Genomic DNA, 18,745 nt, shown 5'->3' with positions numbered 1-18,745 from the left:
TTAACTTTTGTGAACCGCCCAGAGAGCTTCGGCTATTGGGCGGTATAGAAATGAAATAAAAATAAATAAATAAATAAATAAATAAAAGTCTGGAAGATTTTTCAGAATTGAGCAGCGGGGTAGAAATGCTTGTAAACAAAATACAGAAAATTGGCAACGCTACCAGGATTAACGGACACGGCTCACAGGCAACTCGGAGCTTTTGCTATGAAGCGGCGGGGAGCAGGCTTCGGAACAGAGCTGGGACGCTCTCTTTCCCGCCTTTAGCGCTTGGAGGAAATTCATGTCCTTCTTCTGAACGTCCTGAGGCTGTCGCAGCGGGGCAGGGAAGACTCAGAGGAGGGGCGGAGAGATAATGCAGAGCCTGGTGCGGGGTGGAGTACGCGAGTGACGAAAGGAAAACGAAAGTAGGTGCATTCTCCAGTTGGGACAAGGCGAGCTGCTCTGGAAAACGAAACTTTGCCGGTGCCACCGGGTCCGGCTCTCTTAGGCTGTGTGCATTTTGGAGCTGAGCGGGCTTTGGAGAAGGATCCTTCTGTTGAGCTGTTGTAGCGATTTCCATTTCGGAGCTAGGCCGAGGTGAGTAACACACCACTCTCCGGGCGGGAGGTGCGTTTACCCCAGTCAACCTGCCTCGCTTTCCAGGACGACCCGTTAAAACACTTTTGCAGCAGAGCTATAATGGAAACTATTGATCAGCTACAGCCGGGAGTGATGTGCGGTTCTTGATACCGCCATTAGAGGAAGACGCAGTTCTCGAAAGCTGTGTTTGGGCGGGCGGATTCTTGGATTCTTCTGCCGTTTCCTGGAATGGAGCGGGTGGGGACAGGGCAAGGCCAGCGCGGTTATTAAAATAAGAAGCGGTGGTGTCGTTCATGTGTGGGTAGAACATTTTCAAGGCTGGGGTTCGTGGGCCTTTAGCGTCTCTGCGTCTCTAGTATACAGCCTCCCCCAACGTGATGGCCTCCAGATGTGTTGGACTACAGCTCCCACAACCCCCACCCAGCTATTCTATGCTGGTTGGGGATTATGGCAGTTGTAGTCCAACACATCTGGAGGCCACCAGGTTGGGAAGGCTCCTCTAGGGCCTGCTTTAAATGCATTCTTGGGGAAGGCAGTTACCGGTGGGTGTGACAGTGATCTGTGATGCGGAACGATTATACCTATTTCTGCACAGGTATTATAGACTAGGAAGACGATAAACCTGCCTAGTTCCGTTTTGTGGCTTAAATTGGGAGATTGCCTGTCTCTCGTCGTCTTCCTGGTTTTCGCCTGTGTTCAGGAGACTCTCCGGTCACATGCCGGAGGGTGGTACACTGGGCGTTTGTTCTTTTAAAAAGCAGATAAATTTGGTGTATGGGCTTCCGTGGAATGAAAAACCTCTTATGCCTCAACAAGCGAACAACGTATTACGAACATTTCGAAAATATAATCCCAATGAATTCTGGGGCTTGTAGTGCGGGGACTCGTGCTTTTGCCTTCAGTGCAGTCTCTGCTTACTCACGGGCCGGAACGGGCGTATCTGCCAGTCGTAAGTGGGATGGCGAGGCAGACAAGATAGCATATTGATCGCTGATTGGACTATTGGCCCCGCCGGCCCCCTGCTCGCGGGATGTGTGTATATTACTGAAAATGTGGAGGGCGGGCCTAACCCCTGTGGAGGGCGGGCCTAACCCCTCCTCACATATTTGAAGTCGCCCTGTCAGCTGCAGCTGGGGAGAATTCTGGGATTTGGTGGGAGAGGACACAGTATTCCATATATGTGGGGAAGGGGGAGGGCTAAGGCAAATGTCATATACTTTTTAGAGTGCCTTTTTTCCTATTTCTGTTAATAGTGTCCAAGCTATTCAATACTATGTTGACAAACTGTTTTGACAACAGTATCCTAGCGTGCAGCTACTACAGACGGACATCCTAGGTATCCAGTGTGGGCGTAGGCCTTGTGGTCCTGGCAAGTTTCTTAGTATTTTGATGGGTGTAGGTCAGGCCATTTCAGCAGGTGAAATGCTGCTTACATTTGTGTGAGTAGAGGACGATTTCTGCCTGCCATGCAGCTGTTCAAAGCATAGGAATGTGGGGTTGGAGGTGGCCACTGTATTTGTGGCACAGATGTGAGGACTTGGCTGATGATATTTGAATTAATGCAGATTTTTTAATTGGGTATGGCTGGGTTGGTCTGTGTCTGAATAAGATGGTTATTCCTAATTTTCCAGAGGTGTGTATAGGATGGGTGAATGACCACCCTTTCTCCTTTGCAAAAGGCCCCTTGTGTCAAGGGGAAGCTTCTGAAAAAAAGTTCCCACCAGGTGGTGTGGAGACTTTGTTTGGTTCTATGACTAGCCTAGGAACACCAGGCAGTAGCTTGTGCTTGACCTTTCCCATGCATCCTTACCAGATTGGATTTTTTCCTCTGCCCATTATGGATTTGCAAACCAAACTGCTATAATTTAATACATTTAAGTAGTTGAGCAAATAAACTGCATTGTATTTAGCAAACTATTCGGTGATAAAAGAGAAATTGTTTACACAGCTAATACTAACCATATAAAAGTGAACTGGCCCTAGATTCCATAACTGAAGATCCTGTTGACTGTGTAAGACCTTTTGTGTGGTACTAGTTCTACACAAAACGATTCTCCAGTGAGGGATGTATGTGAGTAGATGTAGATGGAGTACTGGCATAAAGTGTAGCAGTGGCACAGTAAAACTTTAAAGGTTTCACAATGCTTTTTGATTAGTGTTCCCCCCAGAATGTTGTTGAGTGGCTGGGGAGGAAGGAATAGGGGCTTCACCTTTAAATGAGACATGCCGGGGTTTTAATTTGAATGGAAACTGCCCTGGAAGGAAGCCATGCTCTGTAATTCTCTCTGTGTGTGAAGACAGGCTGTAATTGGTCATTGGCTCTCTGGAAATTTTGAATTGGAAATTCCATTGGAAATGCAAATTGGGCTAGTTTGCATAAGATCATTTGCATCTGAAAATTTTCAGTTTGCATCTGAAAATATTCTGATGCCCTAGAGAGTGATCAAATTTAGAATGTTTACTTGTATTTCGTAAAGAACAAAGCTAAAAAAGTACCCCATGTTATTTCTTTGTCCCACTACATAAGTATTTGATGTGAAATATTTGTTGAAAAATATAAACCACACTTAATGTGATTTAAATGTTATATTATTTAGAATTTTTTATTGGAATATTTGTAAAAAATATAAAGACGCTAGCAAGTACATCCCTTATGTTTAAATGTAAGAAAAAAAGGAAAGGTACTCAGAACTTTTGACATGTTTAATTTAACTAACTGGAGATGCTGGGAGTTGCAGTTCAACATATCTGGAGGGCACCAGGTTGGAGAAGGCTGCACTAATTAATTTTAGAAACCCAAAGAACTGTGCATGATACGCTAACAGCTGCTTACCTGTTGCCATAGAGGTGAACTCTCTTCCACTGAGGTTGTTCCAATTTAGTTTTGCTGTCACTACTTACTAGTTCCGTTTCATACTGAGACATATATGTATTTCAGTGGCATATGCATTCTCTCACATAATGACCTGGTTCTCATATAATGCTAACCCATGGTTTATTTAAACCATGGTTTGTTGTCTTTCCCAGGGTTTGTCTGAAAGATGGTTGAGCAAACCATGGGGCTTTTTTCTCTGAGTCGTTTCTTTCCCCCCTGCTTCGCTCCCTCCCAGTATCTCAACTGCTGTTGCCACACTGCGGTACTGGGTTATAAAGAGGCTGCTGGGTTTTTTTTTTAATTTACTGCCCTTTCCTGCTGCCACTGTAACCTGGCAAAACAACGCATGAACAATCCATGATTCTGGGTTCACAAGTAACCCATGGTTTAAACAACCCACAGTTCACAACCCACAAAGCATGGGTTCTCTTTGTGGGTGGTTCATGATTAACAACCCATAGTTCCAGATTTGCACATAATGACATTGCACATAATGACAATCCACAATTCAGCAAACTGTGGTTTGTTGTTAAATGTGAACCAGGGCACTGCCTTCGGCCTCTCTCACTCATGCATGACAACCCATTGGTTTTTAAACAGATGGGTTATTGTTCTTTGTGAACAGGGCCACTTAATTCTGAGTAGACATGCATAGGATTGTGCTGTTTACCTGGTTGCTTTTATGGAGCTCATTGTGCTAAATACTTCAAGTTGTAAGCGGTGTTATTTAATATTTATACCTTGCTTTTCAGCCCAAATTGTCTCCCAAAGCAGGTTGCAGCAGCTAAAAAACCATTACAAAGATACAAAATGTTAGCTTTAAGGTTTTTGTGTATGATACTGGATTTTATTTACAATAATTTTAAAACTGTGGAAAGCTTGGGCTTTTTTTCTGTGTGACTATACAGCATGTTTCTGTATCTATAACTTGCTTTTAAAATATAATGCCAGTATTTGGTCCTGATGAATCACTAACTTGAATTACATTATTCATTCTCCTGTATTAGTCTATGAAATGTTGAATTCTACAGAAATATTTTTCTTCTGGTTTCAGTTTCTTTTCACAGAGAGTGAAACCATATTCATATCAGTCAGATGACTAATGTCCTCCATTTGTGACTTCCTGCTTTTCAACAGGCTGTAAATAAAACTTCACCCTGGGTCGCCGATCACGCAAAAAGGACATTAAATGTCCTGACTGTAATAGCTCTCAAAATGCCTCACACAAATTCTGTTGTAACTGTGGGAAGAGGTTGGCTCCTTCTACCAGCACACAAAGTAAGTGATTTACAGTTGTAACTACGAATTTTTAAATGGGATACAGCTACTTTCCATTAAGGATTAGAGGCACAATGAAAATTCTCAAGTGTAGACAAATGGGCCAGGTTCAGGATCCTTGGTGCTTCTTCAATTTACCATCCCTCATGAACATAAGTCTTGCATGTCTCTGTGTTCTGAATACTGTAGAATCATTGTTGATCAGTCAGTGTCCTTGCCTCAGCTATAATCTTGCCCTGATTTGTGTTCTCATAACTTCTGTCTTGGGGAGTAGGAGTGGATAAGTGTACAACCAAAGTGGAGTGGATAAGTGTACAACTGTTTAATAAAACAAGTGGTAGTCTGTTTAATAAAAGCTTGAGAGGTATAAAAGTAAGGACTTCTCTATTTTCTCCATCCTACTTGTTTATCTTTATTCGTTCCACCTCTCCATTCTCCCTCCCCCAGCCTCATGTTTTCATTCTTTTTTTAGGGTAAATACTAATGCTTAAATAGTTTTTTTAAATCATGAAGGGCGAAATCCTATGGCTGCTAGTCAGCTGCTAGACAGCCATAGGATTGATCGGTTCCCTCCACCCCCTCCCACATGGACTCATAAGCAGCGTGGATTGGCCTCATGCTTCATGCGTGTAAGAGCAGCATGGAGCAGAGGAAACAGGGCATTCCTGGGTGCGGGCAGTTTGGAAATGCCAGTACGACACTTTCTTTGTGTCGTCTAGCTGCCACTTCCTGTGCTCCAAGGTCCCATGGCTAGACAGCCAAAATCGGCTGTCTAGCTACGAAAGCAGGGCAGGGGGAGCAAGGAGGAGATCTGCTCCTCACCACTCCTTCTGCCCTACACCGGATAGGCCATCTCCTCCAGGGTTGGAGGCGACCGTCGATCCAGGTAGGATTGTTCCCTAAATTGTTTGTGTCCTCTCTTCCTGAAACTTCATTGGATATACTCACCCAGCCCCTGTTCACTCAAACTGTTCGCTTGAGTGTTCACTGTTCACTTCACTCAAACTGTTCGCTCTTGTCCAGTTTCTGCATACTCCTAACACTTCCTATATCTTGTGTTTCCTATTACACATCAACCCAGTTTGTAGGTCACTCTGGGCAATTCCAGGGTTGTTTAACCCAGAAATTGTGGAAGGAGTGGAGCACACGAGCCGCGTGCATACCATTTCTGATATCAATTAACTCAAGAATCCTGTTCCTGGGTTGTTTTGTGACATCTGAACTCAGAAAGTCTGGGTTGTTTATGGTTAGACAACCCAGAGTTAACCCAACAATTACCCATGGTTAAGCAACTCTGGGTTGCTTAATACATAAACAACCTAGAGTTTCCGGATTCGGAGAGCATGAACAACCCAGGTGTTCCTGAGTTGTTTATTGAAATAGGAAATGGCATGCGCACGGCTTGCGTGCGCCAATTCTCCTGCAATCCCTGGGTTAAACTAGCATGGAATTGCCCAGAGTGACATGTGAACCAGGTCACCCAAATCACTACAACTACAAAGTTAGCAGTTGGAGATCTACGCCAACAAAGCATGAACATTTTTAAAGTCCCTCTGTCTCCAATTTGAGAAACACAAACTTGAGGATATAATAATGGCAAGTAGAGAGTGCTTTTTCTCCCTGCCTTGCTTTTCTGGAGTGGAGACTTAATTTTTGAAAAGCAGGATTATGGCTTGCTTGCCAAAACATGCACTAGAATAATACCACTAGCAAGCCAGTTGTTAGAAGCCTTGTTATGTGACCTATTTACGAAAACATTTATATCCTACCTTTATGTTCTAAATAAAATGCCCAAGGTGACTTACACCCTATTTTGTATAAAACAAATAAAACATAAACATGAGACAAGATGGAGATCAGCATATTACAAAAACACATCTGCATAAGCCACAGAGAAGGAGCAAAAAAGATTCTTATTTGTAGCCAAATCTGAAGGGGATGTGCTGATATTGGGAAGTGCAAGTTATAGTGAGAGTGAGAATCTGAGGCAGATGCGCTGTTACAGCATCTGAGAGCATTAGAAGGCTGTGTCCTAAAATGTGCATAAAGTTACATCATGCTGTATCATTTCCATGGGCTCTTTGCACTTCAGTTTTTTTCAATGAAACGTAGGTGTGCCCTGGACTGCAGGCCATGGAGCTCAGTAAATAAATGTTGCTCTTAGAGCAGGGTGGGCAACTTCTAGAGGTCCGGGGGCCATTCCCCCCCCAGGCCTTCCCCCTCTGGATGCCAAAAGATGGATATGTACATATTGTATATGAATATGTGAAAATGAATATATGATAAATATATACATAGTGGCTATGGAACACCAAAAGGGTCAAAATTAGTTTGCAAAAAACCTAATGTTGACCTTTTGGGCATTCTGTAGTCACTACGGGCACCATTAAAAAAATAGTAATAATTTGGGGAGCAGTGGAGGCTGTGTGTTGCCTGCCCCTGTCATAGAGGCTCTGACAGAAAAATTACTGACTTTAAAGTGACTTAACTGGCGTTTCTGTTCACCCCTAAGACCACAACCATGCCTTTGAACCAACAGCAGATTTCTACATAGATGACTTTCTGGAGGAATTTTGTTTCACTTGCAGAGAATAGAGATGCAAAACTGACTTCAGAGATGGAGCCTGGGGGAGAACTGAGGGTGGAAAGTTCCCCTTCCTTGGGGTCCTGTCTTGATGAACAGCCACCCACTGAGCAAGCACAGAGGGAGCCAGAAGTGTCTCTGCCAGAGAGCCTTGGGAGCCAGGCCTCACTCTCACCAAAAAAAGTGAGTATATTTGGGTACAGGTTGTCTGCATAGCTGAGATTTTGGTAATGTTCCTCATTCCCTGAAGCAAGAGAATAGGAATAGCCTGATACTCATCTAACTGATGATTGGTATCTTGGAGCTGTTAATTATGTTTTGTTTGGTGTACTCACTAACGATGGTTATACTGGTGGATTTATTTATATTTGCTGCATTAGTAAGCAAGAAATGACTCTTTGCTTCCAAATGCTATGTTCTCTGAAAGCAAGGCTATTTTTCAACAGGTACTAAAAATTATGAACTATGTTGACTGGAATGAGCTGAATGAGGATAATAACTCTCCTTCCAGAAAGAGGAGAAGGGAGAAACCAGACCTATATGAGGGCAGCAGTCCAGGCTTAAACCCTCAGCAGGTAGTTTTTCTTGTATGTGGTATAGTCTGAGCAAGTACACTGTTCTGAAGAATGAGGGTCTGTTGTGAATCACAGTTTCGAAGAAGGTTATAGGTGGTGGAGGTTCAGTCTGTATACTGCCAGGCTTTGCAGAGTTACAATGTTAACAGAGTTGCTGGGTTCTTGCACACTTGGCACAAGGCTTAAATGAACCTGTGTACTCAGATGTACAGAAAACCATCTGCACAGTTCACAAAGTACCAAAAAGACTGAAAGCTGTGAGGTGAGCTATAAATATGCACTTGACAAAAGAACTGAAAAGCAGAGACAAGCTGCTTCTAGTCAGGATCTAGTGACAAGGAAAGTTGCAAAAACTCACTGGGTGGTGAGAGGAGAATCTCCAAGCGGATATCCGATGGGCATAACTCTACACAGTCCCTTACTAGGCACTTTGTCTTTTCCTTCCTAACTCTGTGTTGCGGAACTGTAGGTGGGACCCAGGCTCAGCTGGTAAGTGGAAGCCTCAGGTGGCAGGTACCAGTACTGTCTGGCTTAGGGGTGCTGGAGAAATTCGTTGCGGACACAAATGAGGCTGAATTCCCAGGAATCCAACCTCCGGACTCTGCAGCAGACCGGCACCTCCTTATCTGGAGCATTCACTGTAGTTCATGGGACAGCTCTCCAGCTGTCTAAATGGCATGATAGGCTAATGGCGACTGCCATTAGCCTGTTGAGGGAAAAATACAGCGGTAACATGCATAGTTACCATTTGGCATTTGCAGCCATAAAGCATTTCCTTCTATGTAAATTGTGACGTAAAAGCCTGCAATTTACATAGAAGGAAGTGCTCTACAGCCGCAAATGCCATAAACTATGTTTATGGCAAATGCCATAAACTAAATTTCATGACTGTAGCCATGAAATTAAAAGACGCTTGCTCCTTGGGAGGAAAGCTATGGCAAAGCTAGACAGCATAGTAAGAAGCAGAGACATCACCTTGCCGACAAAGATTCATATAATCAAAGCTATGGTTTTCCCAGTAGCAACGCATGGCTGTGAGAGCTGGACTATAAGGAAGGCCGAGCACCGAAGAATTGATGCCTTTGAACTGTGGTGCTGGAGAAGACTCCTACGTGTCCCCTGGACTGCAAGGAGGTCAAATCAGTCCATCCTAAAGGAAATCAAGCCTGAGTGCTCATTGGAAGGACAGATCCTGAAGCTGAAGCTCAAATATTTTGGCCACCTAATGCGAAGAGAAAAGTCCCTGGAAAAGACCCTGATGCTGGGAAAGATTGAAGGCAAAAGGAGAAGGGGACGGCAGAGGATGAGATGGCTAGATAGCATCACCGATGCCATGAATATGAACTTGAGCACGCTCTGGGAGAGAGTGCAGGACAGGAAGGCCTGGCGTGCTATGGTCCATGGGGTCACGAAGAGTCGGACATGACTTAACGACTGAACAACAACAAATGCAATTTATGGCCATCGTTTTCCTGCGATAGGCTAATGGCAGCCGCCATCAGCCTATTGTGCCTTTTAGACAGCTGGAGAAGTGCCCCACGAACTATGGCAGATGTGCCAGGGCTCCGGGGAAATCTGTGGGGCCCTAAGCAGCCTGGATTTTCCTGCAGCAGACTCCTCCCTGGAGTGGATGTCAGGGGTACACCCATCCCAAGTCTGGTTGGGGATAGGGATCATGAAAGCCTGAGCAAGAGGGAGAACTTTCAGGGTTTCATCTCCAAAAGGGGGGATATAGGGAGGGGTGTATGTCCCAGCCCTCGGCTGAGGGCTACTGAAAGTCCTACCAGTTGTCATTCCAGCTCTCGCTGAGATCATCAAAGGGATGGCATTTGAGGTTCCCTAGGAACCTAGAAAGTTGTCTGGCACTGATTTACGTGGTCTGTTTTATAGGTCCATATGGCACAGAAAATTAAGAAGTTTAGATGCGTTGACATACAACCTCACAAGATGTAAACCACTGAGCAGCGCAGTACTCTCAGTTGTATTTCTCTGTAGGTCTGTTCTTTGTGGCTCTTTTGTCATGTTTCTTCATGGCTTTTTTGTTTCATTTTGTTTAAAATAAGTACATATGATAACACTGCAACTCTATCACCAATTTACAAAACAGACTTCAGTAGTTCTTCATCGCTGTATTAATTTTGTTTTACTGCTACATATTGGGAAAAATCTGAGAAGAGACAAATGAATAGTATCCGGTCTAAAACTAGGTTCTCCCCCACATCCCATGAAAACTGCCAACCCTTGTAAAATTCCTTGTTTGTGATAAGGGGTGACCTTGAGACTAGAGAGTCACTCTGGATGCCCCTTCCCTCATTTATGATGAAACTAATTGCTGGAGTTTTCTCTGTAAGTGCTGTATTTCATGGTTAGGAAACCCAGGATGAAATCCAGCATTGTACAAGTGGGCTTCCATTTATGCTGTGGGACTTTCCCTTCGTTTCCTCCCCCTGTGCCCCCCCCAATCTGCTATGCAAGGTTCCCCAAACCTCAAGCTGATTTTGAGGGGGTGTGCGGGAGGGGTTATCATACCCCTCTTTGCTCCACTGACAGAAGGTGTTCTGTCAGTGGGATGGATTAATTGGATACCACTGCCAGATATCTACTGCTAGATTAAACTCTGGAAGAGGTAATGACGATGAAGACAGAAGCCCAAAGGAATTTTTTGCTACCTGTGCCCCACAGTGGAACCAAATAGTGTTCAGGTTGTGGGTGTTGGTTGGGCTTCGCTAACGGCTTACAACGTGGTGAGCAGGGAATTCTATATGTAGTTCCTAACAATATCACAAAGACCCTTTTTTGCCTTTAGTAGGAAATAATCTGCTTCTGGGTTTGGTGTATATTGTTTTTCTCTTCTTCAGCAGATTACTGTGTAAAGGGAGTATTTTTCTTAGTTTTTTTTTTAAATACTGGTGGTCTAAATTCTGACACTAGAAAACCAAATTAGAATTTAGGTGAAATATATCCCCTCTAGAGTAAGTTTCATAGAGTGTTGATCTGGGATGCAATAGCTTTTTTCCCCAGTCTGTAGTTCTGGATTCTCTTTGGGTTTGTTGCTTAGCTTGCTTTCATGATTTATCTGGAGCAATTTCGTTTGCTAGAACCTTTCTGCTGTGCAGCTGCTTTCTGTATATGGTATACTATGGTCTAGAATGTAAAGTCTAATTTTTGGTCGGTTGATGGCCTTGCCTCACAGAAGGGGATTATATATAGGGTGCTCTGGTCTCTTCCTACTCTAATTTTTTAAAGCTCAAATTGAGGAGGTAACTAAGAATGTGCTGGAATTGATACATAGAAGTTTCTATCTAATGTGGACATAGGTTGAATTATCTATTCTTTACTTGAAAAGCTTTAAATGCAGAGTTTCTCTGTTCCTAAGGCTGCTTTTCTTCTGTCATGCAGAAAAAGAAGAAAAATAAAAAGAACAAGAAAAAAGGACAAGACTTTGAGCTTCAAGACTCCTTGACAGCATCCTTAAGTCCAGTACCATCCAGTCGTGATTGTTCTATAAGCCCAGAAGTGGCAGATGCAAAACACCCACAAAAAGAAAGTTCAAACCCAGAAGCTAAATTGACCAAACCAGATGCAGAGTCCACTGGTGATGGGGGACATCAGATTAAAAGCATTTCTGTGGACACTGATCTAAATCGGGAAATTGTTGCAAAAAATCATGGTGGCGGTATGGATATCAAGCCTAGATCAGAGCAAGATAGTAAAAATGGTACAGCAGTTCAGTGTGTTAGTGCTGCCGCTGCAGGGGAGAGGATGGAGGAGGAAAGCTCCAAAAATGATGATGTAATTGATGAACAGACAGGTTCTAGCAAAGAACAAAGTTACATACGTTCTATTGCAACTGATCAGTGTCTGGGAGATAAATTGAATAATCAGAATTTGGTTGGAGATGTAGTACCACCTGTTTACGAAGGTGGTGCAGTCAACAAATCTTCAGACCTTCACTTTAATGTTGAATCATCTGAAAACAAAGGTGCAAAATTGAGTGCAAAAGATCAAAACCAGGGAATTAAGGGGTCCTTACCTGAATCTGAAATGCATTTGAGTCGTAAAACAAATGTTGAAGAGGCAGCCAAGCAACAGGGGAGTGCTTCAGTTTCAAAGGTAAATTGGCCAAAGCTTGATCATCTGATTGTGTAGGAATATGTCAAAACTTCCACAGCCACCTTGGCTTGAGATGGAAAGGAAAGAGTTGTATGTCTTCTGCCTGTCAATAACAGCAGACTCTAAATCTCTGGATTACCTCCCCTGGTGGTTTTATGTAGATGTTGAACATTCTAGGGGGAAGACAAGAGACCCACAGGACACCATAAGCCACAGGCCAAAGTGTTGAGTAGGAATCCCTACCACACTTTGTAGAATCTACCAGGAAGGACTTCAACCACGTGCACCTCAACCCCAGAAAGGCACTCCAGAAATATATAATAATTGATGCTATTGATAATTGCTGAGAAGTTTAGCAGAACTAACAGAGGGCAGGCTCTAAGTTTCAGGGGCCCCCAGGCAGAGTGCTCCACCCACCCCTGAGCTGGTGGGTTTGCTCCTACTGAATTTACTAGCCTTGGGGCAAGAAGCAGCAACACAGTGAACACTGAAAGGGCCACATGGCAGCAAGCAAGCCAACCTTTTTTAAATCCCTCCTCATTGGGGAAGGTTTGAAGAGACAGCCCAGTCTGTCACTTTCAGCAGCTGCTCCTCTCAGTCCTAGGCAGCAAGGAAAAAAAATTTTAAGGGCCCACCTGGCCCAGTGGATGGGCCCCTCTAAGAATCTTTTTCATTGATGCAAAGTGCTGAGAGGAGTGACGAATGGATGGAGTGAGTGAAGGAGTGAGCTGTACTTTTAGTCTAGCCTTCCCATGGCTAGTGATGATGAGGGCTGTAGTCCAACACATTTGGAGTATGTCATGTTGGGGAAGACTGTTTTAGTCCATCGTTGCATTGCACAAGTTCATCAGGGAGGGATTAAAGGATGGCTCTTTCGTTTGGTGCAGCTGTGTTGTGTGTGGGGCGATAGAGGGGGAAAAATGGTTAAAGGGGCCCACCCAACCTAGTAAAGACGCAAGTAGGCCCTAGCATTTGCCTAGAGAATAAAATTGCTTATGTAAAAACAGAATGTTTTGAGGTCATTTTGTATCTTTTTCCCTTCGTGGTTTCTAAAATAATGACCTGCCTGATCACCCATGGAAAGCCATCATTTTCTCCTTGGCAAGCAGGCTCAAAAATCGCCTTTCCCCCCTTGTTTCAGCCATCAATAACTAAAATACGTATATGTGGCAAGGTGGGCTAGTAATTTTTCTGTAGATTTATTCTTTTTAAGTCTGGTGTATGCCTGTGTTATAGAAAGCAAAGTTCGAAGAAGAGTCGAAAGCAGAGAGAGGCTGTGAGAAAGTGGAAGGAACAGCAACTCCTGTGGAAGAGTCTGGAGAGAAAAGAGGAGAGGCTCTTGCTGTTGTGAATCAGAAGCAGCAGCAGACCAATCAGAAGGCTGAGAAGCAACAAACAAGCCACAACGGCAGTGCAGTTAAACAAAGGTATAGCACATTTTGTAAACTTCTGAACTGGTTTTAAATGTATTAAGAACTGATCAGTAGCAGTTGTTTTATAGTTCTATGGAGACTGACTTTCTTTTTATCCTATTCTGAAGTTCCACTAAACTTAAAACTGTAAAAAAAATGCTGATATAATGTCATTTGTTTTGTGGTGCCATATAGTTTTCCAGTGCCACCAAAATATAAACAGTACAGGTGGATGAATTTCAAAACACAAATGAATTTTGGTTCGATTAAGTTTTTTGTTCTTTTTTGATATTTTGACCAACAGTGCATCTTATTTATAAACAAGTAGGAAGTAACAAATATCAGGCCTTTTAACATCCCTTCTCAACTTCACTAGTGACATTTCACTTACTAAAACTGGTGAGCAATAGCTGCACTTGACACTTTCCATGGCAGTCCAGCTATAGCTCCATCCTTGCTGGTATAATTATTTGCGCCATACCGTTTTCTGCCAAAACTGGCAGAGTTAAGCCTGCTGGTGTAGTGCTATACATCTTGATTTGCAATGCTTTCTCTCTCACTGCATGGATGTAATGTAATCTTGGCTATGAAATGGGCACAGGTTCTGCCAGAACTGTGGAGAGCGAGCTATGTTGGAAGATGTAACTGTTTCTACTTTTGGCAGAAACAGAATCCATGTTTTGTGATGCATGCTGAAGAAGCTCCCTGCAATTTTTCTTCCCTGCCTTAACAATAACTTGCTGCTCTTGTGTAGAAAAGTGTTTGATTTGGGGTGTGTACAAACTACCAAATCGGATCATACTATTGATGCTTGGCCTTGCACCCAACCTCTGAAAGAGTCTAGAACTCCAGACTTTCAGTGCAGAGAAGTGTAACTGAATGATCAACATATTCAGGGGTCACTGGCCAACCAAACTTTTGTTGCCAGGACTCCCCTCCTCTGAGCTCTGAAATGCAGCAGGAAGTCAAGGGAAAATATCCTACTTCTTGCGAAGCTTGGAGCTGACTGCTGGGGGACAGGCAGGGGGAGAAGACAATCCACCTCCACCCAACAGCTCAAGGTAGGTGGGTGGGTTAGAGGCTCTTTCTCTGTGCCCAGTGGGCATTCTGAATTCAGAATGCCATCGGGTGCAGTGGCAAGCCCATGCAGCTCCGCCTCCCAACTCCAATGCAAAGGTAGAGGCAGAGGTGCTTCAACTTCCTTTTCTTCCCATCTCTGGGTAACCTGCACACCTCTGTCTCCTGCTATCAGCTGGAGATGAGAGGTGGAGGGGTGTTGACTTACTCTGTCTCTGTGCCAAACGGATTCTTTGAACTCGGAGTGCTGTTGGTTGCAGAGGTGCATCCACACTGCCTCCAACTCTGAGGTGGAGGCTTGTTATGACTTGCATCCAGCAAGCACAGAGCAGAACAAATCTCAGGTGTCAACTGAACTTTGGGACTGGAGACTGGGTTGCGTTCATGATCTCTCCACTGTAGTCACAGGTTTGGAGGAAGCCATACCATAATGCTGTTTGTTTCCAGCAATCACATATTTGGGTTTCTTTGGTATCTGCATTCTCTGACTTATATAACTGTATCTACATCTTTTTACTTTGTATACTTTGTCACATCTCTCCTTGGTAGTCTTTCTCTTTTCCCATCTTTCTCTAATATGTAGAGTTCTCATATGGACTCTTGAATAATATGGAACCATTTATTATAAGAAAATTATGTTCTTCTCTATGAATACACCAAAACAAGTTATTCTAACACCTTTCACACTCTTTGTTGCAGCCATGTGCATCAGGATGATGGTGTTACAGTATATTTTCATGCCATACTGTCTAAGGATTTCAAGTTTGATCCTGAGAAGCACAATGTCTTCATCAGGGCACAAGGCATTTCAGGTCATTGTAACTGGAAGGACAATATCTGTGAGCTGACTTGCTCAAAGTAAGTACAGTTTTGTATGCTGTATGTTCAAGCATACTCTACATCGGGGGTGACAACTGTTTTGGCTCCCAGGGCTGCATGCAGTGGCGGGTTGGAGGCTGTGTGCGCAGGCACGCACCTAACTGCCCCCATTCCTACACAGAGACACACACCACCCCTACACCTACGTACACGCGCTCTTCCCCCACTTTTCTGTCTCTTTGACAGATGAAAAGGTTCAATATGTATATAAAGCTTCTTTCTCTGCAAGAACAATAGGAGCTGGGTTCAGCAGTCAGAAGGGGAGGGAAGAGGCCAATGCAAAGCATTGCTTCTTGCCATTCATAATTCTGACCGATACTGGGATCCCTGGTAACACTGGCTCTAGGGATCCCTGAACTGACATACTCTCTCTTTTCCCCCATGAGCTTTTTCTATTTCATAAGTGATCTGCAGTTGGAGATACACAATTTTCGGCTGGTTTTGTACCCAAGCTAAATTAAGCCCACAAAAATTACTAGCGTGAAAAATTTGTACTAGCCTGCTAAGAGGTGTAGTAGCCTGCATTTCCATGGTGGGTGTGGAGGAGGAGAAGTGCCCGGAGAAGTGCCCTCTGCAACCAGCATAGAAATGCAGGTTACTAGAAAAAAAATGCTGTTTATCAAGGGAGTGGTGGAGGGTGTCAGATCAGTCTCTCCCTCCTCTGCCAGTCCACTGTATTTCCTTGCTGCTTTCAGAGGAAGGGACTTTCCTTCCTCTGCAGTTTGTATGGAAACCAAGTGGCTGGTAGAGGAGGGATGGAGTAATCTGTTCCTTCTCTGCCAGCCTGTTCAGTCACTTGTGTGCCATTCCTGGTGAACTGGCTATAAGATGAGTTGTTAAATATAAGGCTGGGCTCAGCAGATGACAGGGACGCACTTGGCGTAGCAAGTGAAAATATGAAAATCCTTCAGAAATGGGGGGGGCATTGAAGTAGCCAGCTTTGCAGACCACTTTGAATTCTTTCAGATGGCAAAATCACAGGGCTGCAAAAATGACAGATTATATTCAATTTATGGAAGAGCAATGTGATGCAAATCTAGACAGAAAAGTGAAAATGTATGCATATCTGATGGTTTATAAGCTGGATGTAACCAACCAGGAAAGAAAGTTGCTAAATCTGTAGCACAGAATGTTGCAAAAATGAAAGGGCATTAGCTGGGAATCTCTAAAAAAAAAAAAAAAAGGGCCTGAAAATTAAAACTGCCATAATGCCATTTGTTAAACTGATGGTATACTAATATTAGAAATACTGTGAACAGCTGTTATTGCCCTGTGTCAAAGAAGATAAATACAACTAAAATGATGGACTTGAGAACTTTCCATATAAAGAAAGCCCTTGCTTATATTAGAAATAAGATGGCTAACAGTGCAGTCCCAGAACTAAGTCTCATTGTGTCCAATGGGGCTTACTCTCAGGTAAGATGAGTAGGATTTCACTGTAAGAGAATCAAAAGATGAGGTTAGGAGCAGGATAATTTTTTTTGACAGTACATGTTAATAGCTATTAGGATATGCTGCTCTAAAAAGGACACATTAATGGAAGATAGATAGATCTATCTGATGGTTTTAGGAATCATGAAGATAATGTTTGAAGTGCTTGGAACATATGAAAGCACTTGGTAGAGTTTAGCTTGTTGTCGTCTTCTTTACTAAAAAAGGGGTTGTTGCATATTCATGTGTAGGAACCCAAAAACAAATCCATAAACTTCATGGGCTGAGCCTATGTTTGTTAAATTCTGTCTAAAAATGATCCAAATCCTGTGACAAGAAAACTGAATGGTGCAAAGTAGCAAGTTACGCAAAGTAGCAAATCTGCATGAATTCTCTATTTTTGGTAATTACCAAAAAAGTAGCTGTGTGCATCACTTTACAGAGTAACAGATTTAGAGCCAGCTAGGACATAATGCTTCCAGCTTAATAAACCATGGTAATAATGACAGAAGCCACTGAAGGTGGCATCCATGTAGGGGAGCAAGAGACACTAGTTCCCAGCTTAATAAATCATAGTTTATTAAGGCAGAATTTTCACATCAGAGCCAGCCCTACATTGCATAAGATTTCTTGTCATGATATTAGTTCACAAGACACTGTAGGATTATTGTTTTTGTGTGCCAACGCTCTGAGAGTATTGGCATGTCATGCTAAACCATGATTTAGCGCTATGTGTGTAAGCAGGAAACGGGCTACACAAAGCTTCGGATTTGTATGCTTCCCCCTCGCCCTACTCTCATGCCACCAGGAAGAGGAAGAATTCAGAATTCAGTTTCACGTTTCACTTCAACAGATTTCTGATTTGTTATGTGTGAACCAGGAACAATAAACTTTGGTGTGGGTGAATTTTTCTGTGGTGCTTCTCATTCTGGCAGTGGCCACCATTTTGAATATCTGAGCCATGGCAGGGGCACACCGTAGCTTGTTGTTCCATGCGAACCTTGTGAGGGTGGGTTGTTGGGCTGGTTGACAAGCCAACCAGAACCCATGGGCTGTTTTAGTGCCCCTGCCGCTGCTCAAATGCTGAAAAGGTGGCGGCTGCCGTGACAAGAAGCCCCACAGGAAAATTCATCCATGGTGGCCTCTCCTTATGTGCAAACCAGGTCTGTGGATTAACTCTAGGTTGTTTAACCCCTAAACAACTGAGAGCGTTTATATGTCATGATAATAACTTACAAATGGGGCAATTGTAGATTGTTATTTGAAAGTGGAAGTAACGACTGTGCTGAAGACAGTGCACTTGATCACTTCTGCTGGTCCCCAACAACCCATGGGTTAAACATCCCATGACATGCAAACTGGCTCAATGAGAGTTTAAATGGAGAACGTTTATAGACTTCTGTTTTCCATAAAAGTTTCTATTACAAAAAATTTTGTTAGAATAATAGATCTATTTCTTGCCCATTGTCCTGCTTTACTGTTAAAGTGTTCATATATGTGATTTGTTTAAATAAACAGGGACCTTGGTGAGCATGGTCACCTAATTGAAGGCTGCGTTACCATTCTTAAGGACAACATGAACAAACCAATTCCTTATAAATATTATGTTTTACGTGGGAAAGGAGAGTATGAATTCATTTACAAACCTGCTCCAAAAGAAATCATTGTAAATCGTTGTTTGTTTATAGCTTCAAATCAACTGTGTGGTGCAGGTAAGGAACTTATCCCGTGTGTGAATGTAGGTTTGTTTATTTTTGATGCATTAGTGAGTGAGATTCTGTAGTTCTATACATTAATCAGCCAAGGTAGGACTGATGTCATGGCTAAGGGAAGTGATTAATGCCTCTTTGTGGGAGGGGGTTGTTCCCTTTTGTGTAAAAGAGGTAGTAATAGCACCTTTATTAAAGAAACCTTCCCTTGATCTAAGAGATCTGTCTAA

At 43.2% G+C, this 18,745-nt stretch overlaps 1 protein-coding gene across 9 annotated transcripts in view; it reads left to right on the top strand.

The window, feature by feature from the left end:
• Nucleotides 1-381: 381 nt before the first annotated feature.
• Nucleotides 382-18,745, top strand: part of LOC146353922 (E3 ubiquitin-protein ligase RNF213-like) — a 138,390-nt gene continuing 120,026 nt past the window's right edge. For 6 of the 9 annotated variants that reach the window (XM_084837660.1, XM_084837658.1, XM_084837665.1 and 3 more), the window contains exons 1-8: nt 382-579; nt 4,595-4,735; nt 7,324-7,502; nt 7,766-7,894; nt 11,294-12,007; nt 13,244-13,434; nt 15,196-15,354; nt 18,325-18,518. In XM_084837660.1, the coding sequence (XP_084693786.1) occupies nt 7,353-7,502; nt 7,766-7,894; nt 11,294-12,007; nt 13,244-13,434; nt 15,196-15,354; nt 18,325-18,518 (1,537 nt within the window). In that variant the 5' untranslated portion in view covers nt 382-579; nt 4,595-4,735; nt 7,324-7,352. Of the gene's footprint in view, nt 580-4,594; nt 4,736-7,303; nt 7,503-7,765; nt 7,895-11,293; nt 12,008-13,243; nt 13,435-15,195; nt 15,355-18,324; nt 18,519-18,745 lie in introns of those variants that run through there. The other 3 variants (XM_084837659.1, XM_084837661.1, XM_084837666.1) reach the window with 3 other exon arrangements.

Source organism: Heloderma suspectum, chromosome 2 (assembly GCF_057233095.1).
Source record: "Heloderma suspectum isolate Gila_16-S chromosome 2, 16-S_ref, whole genome shotgun sequence".
Lineage (NCBI taxonomy): Eukaryota > Metazoa > Chordata > Lepidosauria > Squamata > Helodermatidae > Heloderma > Heloderma suspectum.
The sequence above is the reverse complement of the archived record's forward strand: the minus strand, read 5'-3'. Positions and strand labels throughout refer to the sequence as shown.